The 12,112-nt window shown below is 51.8% G+C and overlaps 1 protein-coding gene across 1 annotated transcript in view; it reads right to left on the bottom strand.

Moving 5' to 3' along the window:
• The window catches only part of LOC122546558 (nck-associated protein 1-like), a 234,902-nt gene that overhangs the window by 200,121 nt on the left and 22,669 nt on the right, over positions 1-12,112 (bottom strand). Inside the window, exon 6 of the mRNA XM_087985609.1 lies at positions 3,934-4,024. Within this exon, the coding sequence (XP_087841735.1) occupies positions 3,934-4,024 (91 nt within the window). The remainder of the gene's footprint in view (positions 1-3,933; positions 4,025-12,112) is intronic.

Raw genomic sequence — 12,112 nt, 5'->3', positions numbered from 1 at the left:
GGTTAGGGTGGATTGGCCGTGCTAAATTGTCCCATAGTGCCCAGGGATGTGCAGGTTAGGGTGGATTGGCCGTGCTAAATTGTCCCATAGTGCCCAGGGATGTGCAGGTTAGGGTGGATTGGCCATGCTAAATTGTCCCATAGTGCCCAGGGATGTGTAGGTTCGGGTGGATTGGCCATGCTAAATTGTCCCATAGTGTCCAGGGATGTGCAGGTTAGGGTGGATTGGCCATGCTAAATTGTCCCATAGTGCCCAGGGATGTGCAGGTTAGGGTGGATTGGCCGTGCTAAATTGTCCCATAGTGCCCAGGGGTGTGCAGGTTAGGGTGGATTGGCCGTGCTAAATTGTCCCATAGTGGCCAGGGATGTGCAGGTTAGGGTGGATTGGCCATGCTAAATTGTCCCATAGTGTCCAGGGATGTGTAGGTTAGGGTGGATTGGCTGTGCTAAATTGTCCCATAGTGCCCAGGGATGTGTAGGTTAGGGTGGATTGGCCATGCTAAATTGTCCCATAGTGCCCAGGGATGTGGAGGTTAGGGTGGATTGGCCATGCTAAATTGTCCCATAGTGCCCAGGGATGTGCAGGTTAGGGTGGATTGGCTGTGCTAAATTGTCCCATAGTGCCCAGGGATGTGTAGGTTAGGGTGGATTGGCCATGCTAAATTGTCCCATAGTGCCCAGGGATGTGGAGGTTAGGGTGGATTGGCCATGCTAAATTGTCCCATAGTGCCAAGGGATGTGCAGGTTAGGGTGGATTGGCCATGCTAAATTGTCCCATAGTGCCCAGGGATGTGCAGGTTAGGGTGGATTGGCCATGCTAAATTGTCCCATAGTGCCCAGGGATGTGCAGGTTAGGGTGGATTGGCCATGCTAAATTGTCCCATAGTGCCCAGGGATGTGGAGGTTCGGGTGGATTGGCCATGCTAAATTGTCCCATAGTGCCCAGGGATGTGCAGGTTAGGGTGGATAGGCCATGCTAAATTGTCCCATAGTGCCCAGGGATGTGGAGGTTCGGGTGGATTGGCCATGCTAAATTGTCCCATAGTGCCCAGGGATGTGCAGGTTAGGGTGGATTGGCCATGCTAAATTGTCCCATAGTGCCCAGGGATGTGTAGGTTAGGGCGGATTGGCCATGCTAAATTGTCCCATAGTGCCCAGGGATGTGTAGGTTAGGGCGGATTGGCCATGCTAAATTGTCCCCGTAGTGCCCAGGGATGTGCAGGTTAGGGTGGATTGGCCGTGCTAAATTGTCCCATAGTGTCCAGGGATGTGTGGGTTAGGTGCAGTGGTAAATATAGGATGGTAGGGTCGGGGTAGGTTACTCTTGGGAGGGTCGGTGTGGACCTGACAGGCCAAAGGGCCTGTTCCCACACTGCAGGGATTCTATAATCGTGCTGAGAAAGTGATCAACACCAACAATCAGCATTTATAACCAGGAGGCTTAGCCCTCCACCATCTGATCATTTTATTGGCCTGTATAGTCAGGTTTCTTGGTACCTTAAACATTTTTCGAGAAGAGGCACATTTTTACATTTTTTAGTCATGCTTTCCCATTGGAGAAACTGAACAGAATTTGTAGAAGCGCCCCCAATCAGTGAAATTAATGATACAGTCACTTTCACCCATGGAGCCTGATCTGTGCTATCTGTACCACAGAACACACCAGATGGCCTCCTTCTTTAGAGACCGCAATTTCCCTTCCCATGTGGTTAAAGATGCCCTCCAATGCATCTCGTCCACATCCCGCACCTCCGCCCTCAGACCCCACCCCTCCAACCGCAACAAGGACAGAACGCCCCTGGTGCTCACCTTCCACCCTACCAACCTTCGCATAAACCCAATCATCTGCCAACATTTCCGCCACCTCCAAACAGACCCCACCACCAGGGATATATTTCCCTCCCCACCCCTTTCCGCCTTCCGCAAAGACCGTTCCCTCCGTGACTACCTGGTCAGGTCCATGCCCCCCTACAACCCACCCTCCCATCCTGGCACCTTCCCCTGCCACCGCAGGAACTGTAAAACCTGTGCCCACACCTCCTCCCTCACCTCCATCCAAGGCCCTAAAGGAGCCTTCCACATCCATCAAAGTTTTACCTGCACATCCACTAATATCATTTATTGTATCCGTTGCTCCCGTTGCGGTCTCCTCTACATTGGGGAGACTGGGCGCCTCCGAGCAGAGCACTTTAGGGAACATCTCTGGGACACCTGCACCAATCAACCACACCGCCCCGTGGCCCAACATTTCAACTCCCCCTCCCACTCTGCCGAGGACATGGAGGACCTGGGCCTCCTTCACCGCCGCTCCCTCACCACCAGACGCCTGGAGGAAGAACGCCTCATCTTCCGCCTCGGAACACTTCAACCCCATGGCATCAATGTGGACTTCAACAGTTTCCTCATTTCCCCTTCCCCCACCTCACCCTAGTTCCAAACTTCCAGCTCAGCACTGTCCCCATGACTTGTCTGGACTTGTCCAACCTGCCTATCTCCTTTTCCACCTGTCCACTCCACCCTCTCCTCCCTGACCTATCACCTTCATCCCCTCCCCCACTCACCTATTGTACTCTATGCTACTTTCTCCCCACCCCCACCCTCCTCTAGCTTATCTCTTCACGCTTCAGGCTCACTGCCTTTATTCCTGATGAAGGGCTTTTGCCCGAAACGTTGATTTCGAAGCTCCTTGGATGCTGCCTGAACTGCTGTGCTCTTCCAGCACCACTGATCCAGAATTCAGCCCATTGAGTCTGCTGCCTCACCCCCTCTCATTCTTCTAAACCCCAATGAGTCCAGGCCCAACCTCCTCAACCTCTCCTCATGGGACAGTCCCTCCATACCCGGGATCAGCCGAGTGGACCTTCTCTGGGCTGCCTCCAATGTCAGTCTGTCTTTCCTCAGGGAAAGGGATCCAAACCTGTTCACAGTATTCCTGCTGTGGTCTGATCGGTGCCTTGTATAGGTTTAGCAAATCCTCCCTATTTTTATACTCCATTCCCTTTGGAATAAAGACCAACATTCCCTTGGCCTTCCCTATTCCCCGCTGGACTTGGATGCTAGCTTTTTGTGATTCATGGATGAGGATTCCCAAATCCCTCTGCTCTGTAGCTTTCTGCAGTCTTTCTCCCTTTAAATAATATTCAGCTCCTCTACTCTTCCTGCCAAAGTGAATAACCTCAGTTTTCCCCATATTGTATTCCATGTGCCAAGTTTTTGCCCACTGGCCTAACCTGTCTGGATCCCTCTGCAGACTCAGTGTGTCATCCTCACCCCTTGCCTTCCCACCTATTTCTGTGTTATTCACAAACATGGGTACAGTACATGCACTTTCCTCATCCAGTAATGTATATTGGCAATAATTGTGGCTCCAGCAATGACCCCCGTGGTACTCCACGAGTGATGGGTGGCCATCCTGAAAATGGCCCCCTTATCTCTACTCTCTGTCTTTTCTCAGTTCACCAATCCTCAAACCATGCTCATATACTGCCCCCAAAACCATGGGCTGTTATCTTATTCAGTAACCTAATGTGCAGCACCTTATCAAACAAGCTTCTGAACATCCAATATATTACACTCACCACTCCCCCTTTATCTCTCCGGCTTGTTACCTCCTCAAAGAATTCCAGTAAGTTTGTCAGACATCATTTCCCCTTCCTGGAACCCTGCTGACCCTGCTTACGTATTGCAAAATGCTCTGCTATTACTGCACATCCTTTACAATAGATCCTAACATTTTCCCAGGGACAGGCATGAAGCTAAGTGGCCTTTTTTTGAAACTTCCTTCCCTTGCTAAATAAAGCTGTTACATTGACAGTTTTGTACTGGACCAGCCAACTCCCCTGATATCTTGGGGGAAGAATCCTTGGAAGTTACCAAGTGGTAAGTCCACAACTGGGTATTTCCCGAAGATGGTTTGGACAGGGCATAGGCTTACCCTCCAGTGAGGTGTGAACTCTTCAGTTAGCTTCTTCAAGGGATGATCATAATCCAGTAACATCTGCCCAAGTTTTGGGAAACTGGGCTCACTAATTGCAAAAGAGACAGATATTTTAGCATTAGCAACAGTCAGAAAACAGTTATATGGATGAACAACAAGAATGTGGAGATATATAGTGGGTACGATGGGCTGGCAGTTTCGGGTCAGCTGGGACTTAATGGATGAGGCCTATCATATCTGCCAAAGCTCGCCAGCAAGCACATCCGCTGCTAATTGATGCTAGACCACCCGGGATGACACAGCGGGGAGTGTGTGGGTTTACACTGGGTTGGGGGGGGGGGGGGAGTGTGGGGTTACTCTGGGTTAGAGGGGGCAGAGTGTGGGTTTACACTGGGTTAGAGGGGGGAGAGTGGGTTTACACTGGGTTAGAGGGGGGAGAGTGTGGTTTACACTGGGTTGGGGGGGGAGTGTGGGTTTACACTGGGTTAGAGGGGGCAAAGTGTGGGTTTACACTGGGTTGGGGGGGGAGAGTGTGGGTTTACACTGGGTTAGGGGGGGGAGAGTGTGGGTTTACACTGGGTTGGGGGGGAGTGTGGGTTTACACTGGGTTAGAGGGGGGGAGTGTAGGTTTACACTGGGTTGGGGGGGGGAGTGTGGGTTTACTCTGGGTTAGAGGGGGGAGTGTGTGGGTTTACACTAGGTTAGAGGGGGGAGAGTGGGTTTACACTGGGTTAGAGGGGGGAGAGTGTGGGTTTACACTGGGTTAGAGGGGGGAGAGTGGGTTTACACTGGGTTAGAGGGGGGAGAGTGTGGGTTTACACTGGGTTAGAGGGGGGAGAGTGTGGTTTACACTGGTTTGGGGGGGAGTTGTGGGTTTACACTGGGTTAGAGGGGGGAGAGTGTGGGTTTACACTGGGTGAGGGGGGAGAGTGTGGGTTTACACTGGGTTGGGGGGGGAGTGTGGGTTTACACTGGGTTAGAGGGGGGGAGTGTGGGTTTACACTGGGTTAGAGGGGGGGTGAGTGTGGGTTTACACTGGGTTAGAGGGGGGAGAGTGTGGGTTTACACTGGGTGAGGGGGGGAGCGTGGGTTTACACTGGGTTAGAGGGGGGAGAGTGTGGTTTACACTGGTTTGGGGGGGAGTTGTGGGTTTACACTGGGTTAGAGGGGGGAGAGTGTGGGTTTACACTGGGTTGGGGGGGGAGTGTGGTTTACACTGGTTTGGGGGGGAGTTGTGGGTTTACACTGGGTTAGAGGGGGAGAGTGTGGGTTTACACGGGTTAGAGGGGGGAGAGTGTGGGTTTACACTGGGTTAGAGGGGGGAGAGTGTGGTTTACACTGGTTTGGGGGGGAGTTGTGGGTTTACACTGGGTCAGAGGGGGGGGAGAGTGAGGGTTTACACTGGGTTGGGGGGGGAGAGTGTGGGTTTACACTGGGTGAGGGGGGAGAGTGTGGGTTTACACTGGGTTAGAGGGGGGGGAGTGTGGTTTACACTGGTTTGGGGGGCAGTTGTGGGGTTACACTGGGTTGGGGGGGAAGTGTGGGTTTACACTGGGTTGGGGGGGAGAGTGTGGGTTTACACTGGGTGAGGGGGGAAGAGTGTGGGTTTACACTGGGTTGGGGGGGAGAGTGTGGGTTTACACTGGGTGAGGGGGGAGAGTGTGGGTTTACACTGGGTTGGGGGGGGGAGTGTGGGTTTACACTGGGTGAGGGGGGAGAGTGTGGGTTTACACTGGGTTAGAGGGGGGAGAGTGTGGTTTACACTGGTTTGGGGGGGAGTTGTGGGTTTACACTGGGTTAGAGGGGGGAGAGTGTGGGTTTACACTGGGTTGGGGGGGGAGTGTGGGTTTACACTGGGTTAGAGGGGGGAGTGTGTGGGTTTACACTGGGTTAGAGGGGGGAGTGTGGGTTTACACTGGGTTGGGGAGGAAGTGTGGGTTTACACTGGGTTGGGGGGGAGAGTGTGGGTTTACACTGGGTTAGGGGGGAGAGTGTGGGTTTACACTGGGTTAGAGGGGGGAGAGTGTGGGTTTACACTGGGTTAGGCGGGAGAGTGTGGGTTTACACTGGGTTAGAGGGGGGGAGTGTGGGTTTACACTGGGTTAGAGGGGGGGAGTGTGGGTTTACACTGGGTTGGGGGGGAAGTGTGGGTTTACACTGGGTTGGGGAGGAGTGTGGGTTTACACTGGGTTAGAAGGGGGGAGAGTGTGGGTTTACACTGGGTTGGGGGGGGGAGTATGGGTTTGCACTGGGTTAGAGGGGGGAGAGTGTGGGTTTACACTGGGTTGGGGGGGGCAAGGGTTTGCACTGGGTTAGAGGGGGGAGAGTGTGGGTTTACACTGGGTTGGGGGGGAGTGTGGGTTTGCACTGGGTTGGGGGGGGAGTATGGGTTTGCACTGGGTTAGAGGGGGAGAGTGAGGGTTTACACTGGGTTAGAAGGGGGGAGAGTGTGGGTTTCCCCTGGGTTAGAGGGGGGGGGAATGTGGGCTTACACTGGGTTAGAGGGGGGGTGTGTGGGTTTACACTGGGTTGGGGGGGGAGAGTGTGGGTTTACACTGGGTTGGGGGGGGAGTATGGGTTTGCACTGGGTTAGAGGGGGGGAGAGTGAGGGTTTACACTGGGTTAGAAGGGGGGAGAGTGTGGGTTTCCCCTGGGTTAGAGGGGGGGGAATGTGGGCTTACACTGGGTTAGAGGGGGTGGGGTGTGGGTTTACACTGGGTTAGAGGGGACGAGAGTGTGGGTTTACACTGGGTTAGGGGGGGGAGTGTGGGTTTACTCTGGGTTGGGGGGAGTGTGGGTTTACACTGGGTTGGGGGGGAGTGTGGGTTTACACTGGGTTGGGGGGGAGTGTTGGTTTACACTGGGTTGGGGGGGAGTGTTGGTTTACACTGGGTTGGGGGGGAGTGTGGGTTTACACTGGGTTGGGGGGGAGTGTGGGTTTACACTGGGTTGGGGGGGGAGTATGGGTTTACACTGGGTTGGGGGGGAGAGTGTGGGTTTACACTGGGGTAGGGGGGAGAGTGTGGGTTTACACTGGGTTGGGGGGGAGTGTGGGTTTACACTGGGTTGGGGGGGGAGTATGGGTTTACACTGGGTTGGGGGGGAGAGTGTGGGTTTACACTGGGGTAGGGGGGAGAGTGTGGGTTTACACTGGGTTAGAGGGGGGAGAGTGTGGGTTTACACTAGGTTGGGGGGGAGTGTGGGTTTACACTGGGTTGGGGGGGAGTGTGGGTTTACACTGGGTTGGGGGGGGAGTGTGGGTTTACACTGGGTTAAAGGGGGGAGTGTGTGGGTTTACACTGAGTTGGGGGGGAGTGTGGGTTTACACTGGGTTGGGGGGGAGTGTGGGTTTACACTGGGTTAGAGGGGGGAGTGTGGGTTTACACTGGGTTGGGGGGGAGTGTGGGTTTACACTGGGTTGGGGGGAGTGTGGGTTTACACTGGGTTAGAGGGGGGTGAGTGTGGGTTTACACTGGGTTGGGGGGAGTGTGGGTTTACACTGGGTTGGGGGGAGTGTGGGTTTACACTGGGTTAGAGGGGGGAGAGTGTGGGTTTACACTGGGTTAAAGGGGGGAGTGTGTGGGTTTACACTGAGTTGGGGGGGAGTGTGGGTTTACACTGGGTTGGGGGGGAGTGTGGGTTTACACTGGGTTAAAGGGGGGAGTGTGGGTTTACACTGGGTTAAAGGGGGGAGTGTGTGGGTTTACACTGAGTTGGGGGGGAGTGTGGGTTTACACTGGGTTGGGGGGAGTGTGGGTTTACACTGGGTTGGGGGGAGTGTGGGTTTACACTGGGTTAGAGGGGGGAGTGTGGGTTTACACTGGGTTGGGGGGAGTGTGGGTTTACACTGGGTTGGGGGGGGAGAGTGTGGGTTTACACTGGGTTAGAGGGGGGAGAGTGTGGGTTTACACTGGGTTAGAGGGGGGAGTGTGGGTTTACACTGGGTTAGAGGAGGAGAGTGTGGGTTTACACTGGGGTAGAGGAGGAGAGTGTGGGTTTACACTGGGTTGGGGGGAGTGTGGGTTTACACTGGGTTGGGGGGGGAGAGTGTGGGTTTACACTGGGTTAGAGGAGGAGAGTGTGGGTTTACACTGGGGTAGAGGAGGAGAGTGTGGGTTTACACTGGGTTGGGGGGAGTGTGGGTTTACACTGGGTTAGAGGAGGAGAGTGTGGGTTTACACTGGGTTAGAGGAGGAGAGTGTGGGTTTACACTGGGTTAGAGGAGGAGAGTGTGGGTTTACACTGGGTTAGAGGGGGGAGAGTGTGGGTTTACACTGGGTTGGGGGGAGTGTGGGTTTACACTGGGTTGGGGCGGGAGTGTGGGTTTACACTGGGTTGGGGGGGAGAGTGTGGGTTTACACTGGGTTGGGGCGGGAGAGTGTGGGTTTACACTGGGTTGGGGGGGGAGTGTGGGTTTACACTGGGTTGGGGGGGGAGAGTGTGGGTTTACACTGGGTTAGAGGAGGAGAGTGTGGGTTTACACTGGGTTAGAGGGGTCAGGATATTTTGAGTACAGGGCTGCTGCAATGGGTCCGAACTGACTGCTGATGTCAATGAGAGCATGTCCAACGATGGGTACGTCGGCTTCCAAGAGATGAATTTTGTTGGGGACTCTCTCGTCCGAGCTACAGACTGATGTTTCTGTGGCCAGCAGAGAAAAAGCAGACTGGTGTGTTGCTTCCCTGGTGCCAGGATCAAGGATGTCTTCTAGAGGGTGCAGAATGTTCTCACGGGGAAGAGGGGCCAGCAGGAGGTCATTGTCCACATTGGAACCAACGACACTGGAAGGGAAAAGGTTGAGACTCTGAAAGGGGATTATAGAGAGTTAGGCAGGAATTTAAAAAGGAGATCCTCAAGGGTAGTAATATCTGGATTACTCCCAGTGCTACGAGCTAGTGAGGGCAGGAATAGGAGGATAGAGCAGATGAATACATGGCTGAGGAGCTGGTGTATGGGAGAAGGATTCACATTTTTGGATCATTGGAAGGATAGATTGCACCTAAATTGGAAGGGGACTAATATACTGGCAGGGAGATTTGCTCGAGCTGCTCAGGAGGATTTAGACTAGTAAGGTGGGGGGTGGGACCCAGGGAGAAACTGAGGAAAGAGATCGATCTGAGATGGGTACAGCTGAGAACAGGAGAGAGTCAAACAGTCAGGGCAGGCAGGGACAAGGTAGGACTAATAAATTAAACTGCATTTATTTCAATGCAAGGGGCCTAACAGGGAAGGCAGATGAACTCAGGGCATGGTTAGGAACATGGGACTGGGATATCACAGCAATTACAGAAACATGGCTCAGGGATGGGCAGGACTGGCAGCTTAATGTTTCAGGATACAAATCCTACAGGAAGGATAGAAAGGGAGGCAAGAGAGGAGGGGGAGTGGCTTTTTTGATAAGGGATAGCATTACAGCTGTACTGAGGGAGGATATTTCCCGAAAATACATCTATGGAAGTTATTTGAGTGGAACTGAGAAATAAGAAAGGGATGATCACATTATTAGGATTGTATTATAGACCCCCCAATAGTCAGAGGGAAATTGAGAAACAAACTTGTAAGGAGATCTCAGCTATCTGTAAGAATAATAGGGTCGTTATGGTAGGGGATTTTAACTTTCCAAACATCGACTGGGACTGCCATAGTGTTAAGGTTTAGATGGAGAGGAATTTCTTAAGTGTGTACAAGAAAATTTTCTGATTCAGTATGTGGATGTACCTACTAGAGAAGGTGCAAAACTTGACCGACTCTTGGGAAATCAGGCAGGGCAGGTGACTGAGGTGTCAGTGGGGGAGCACTTTGGGGCCAGCGACTATAATTCTATTTGTTTTAAAATAGTGATGGAAAAGGATAGACCGGATCTAAAAGTTGAAGTTCTAAATTGGAGAAAGGCCAATTTTGATGGTATTAGGCAAGAACTTTCAAAAGCTGATTGGGGGCAGATGTTCACAGGTAAAGGGACGGCTGGAAAATGGGAAGCCTTCAGAAATGAGATAACGAGAATCCAGAGAAAGTATATTCCTGTCAGGGTGAAAGGGAAGGCTGGTAGGTATAGGGAATGCTGGATGACTCAAGAAATTGAGGGTCTTGTTAAGAAAAAGAAGGAAGCATATGTCAGGTATAGACAGGAGAGATCGAGTGAATCCTTAGAAGAGTATAAAGGCAGTAGGAGTATACTTAAGAGGGAAATCAGGAGGGCAAAACGGGGACATGACATAGTTTTGGCAAATAGAATCAAGGAGAATTCAAAGGGTTTTTACAAATACATTAAGGACAAAAGGGTAACTAGGGAGAGAATAGGGCCCCTCAAAGATCAGCCCAAGAGATGGGAGAGATACTAAACGAGTATTTTGCATCAGTATTTACTGTGGAAAAGGATATGGAAGATATAGACTGTAGGGAAATAGATGGTGACATCTTGCAAAATGTCCATATTACAGAGGAGGAAGTGCTGGATGTCTTGAAACGGGTAAAGGTGAATAAATCCCCAGGACCTGATCAGGTGTACCCGAGAACTCTGTGGGAAGCTAGAGAAGTGATTGCTGGGCCTCTTGCTGAGATATTTGTATCATCGATAGTCACAGGTGAGGTGCCGGAGACTGGAGGTTGGCTAACGTGGTGCCACTGTTTAGGAAGGGCGGTAAAGACAAGCCAGGGAACTATAGACCAGTGAGCCTGACATCAGTGGTAGGCAAGTTGTTGGAGGGAATCCTGAGGGACAGGGTGTACATGTTATTGGAAAGGCAAGGACTGATTCGGGATAGTCAACATGGCTTTGTGCGTGGGAAATCATGTCTCACAAACTTGATTGAGTTTTTTGAAGAAGTAACAAAGAGGATTGATGAGGGCAGAGCGGTAGATGTGATCTATATGAACTTCAGTAAGGCGTTCGACAAGGTTCCCTGTGGGACACTGGTTAGCAAGGTTAGATCTCACAGAATACAGGGAGAACTAGCCACTTGGATACAGAACTGGCTCAAAGGTAGAAGACAGAGGGTGGTGGTGGAGGGTTGTTTTTCAGACTGGAGGCCTGTGACCAGTGGAGTGCCACAAGGATTGGTGCTGGGTCCACTACTTTTTGTCATTTACATAAATGATCTGGATGTGAGCATAAGAGGTACAGTTAGTAAGTTTCCAGATGACACCAAAATTGGAGGTGTAGTGGACAGCGAAGAGGGTTTCCTCAGATTACAACAGGATCTGGACCAGATGGGCCAATGGGCTGAGAAGTGGCAGATGGAGTTTAATTCAGATAAATGCGAGGTGCTGCATTTTGGGAAAGCAAATCTTAGCAGGATTTATACACTTAATAGTAAGGTCCTGGGGAGTGTTGCTGAACAAAGAGACCTTGGAGTGCAGGTTCATAGCTCCTTGAAAGTGGAGTCGCAAGTAGATAGGATAGTGAAGGTGGTGTTTGGTATGCTTTCCTTTATTGGTCAGAGTATTGAGTACAGGAGTTGGGAGGTCATGTTGCGGCTGTACAGGACATTGGTTAGGCCACTGTTGGAATATTGTGTGCAATTCTGGTCTCCTTCCTATCGGAAAGATGTTGTGAAACTTGAAAAGGTTCAGAAAAGATTTACAAGGATGTTGCCAGGGATGGAGGATTTGAGCTATAGGGAGAGGCTGAACAGGCTGGGGCTGTTTTCCTTGGAGCGTCAGAGGCTGAGGGGTGACCTTATAGAGGTTTACAAAATTATGAGGGGCATGGATAGGGTAAATAGACAAGGTCTTTTCCCTGGGGTCGGGGAGTCCAAAACTAGAGGGCATAGGTTTAGGGTGAGAGGGGAAAGATATAAAAGAGACCTAAGGGGCAACCTTTTCACACAGAGGGCGGTACGTGTATGGAATGAGCTGCCAGAGGAAGTGGTGGAGGCTGGTACAATTGCAACATTTAAGAGGCATCTGGATGGGTATATGAATAGGAAGTGTTTGGAGGGATATGGGCCGGGTGCTGGCAGGTGGGACTAGATTGGGTTGGGATATCTGGTCGGCATGGACGGGTTGGACTGAAAGGTCAGTTTCCGTGCTGTACACCTCCATGACTCTATGTGTGGTTAATGGTGGAGAGTGGGAGTTGAGAGTGTGTACGAAGTGAGTGTTCATTTGGAGGGAACAGAAATCGATTTGGTGTTGAGTGATAGTCAGTGCCCTTTCAATCCTATCATTCTTGCAA

The sequence above is a fragment of the Chiloscyllium plagiosum genome, unplaced genomic scaffold, assembly GCF_037043375.1.
Source record: "Chiloscyllium plagiosum isolate Xiang-an unplaced genomic scaffold, Cpla_swu_hap1 HiC_scaffold_53X, whole genome shotgun sequence".
NCBI lineage: Eukaryota > Metazoa > Chordata > Chondrichthyes > Orectolobiformes > Hemiscylliidae > Chiloscyllium > Chiloscyllium plagiosum.
Note: the sequence above shows the minus strand (reverse complement) of the source record. Positions and strands in the feature narration are given on the sequence as shown.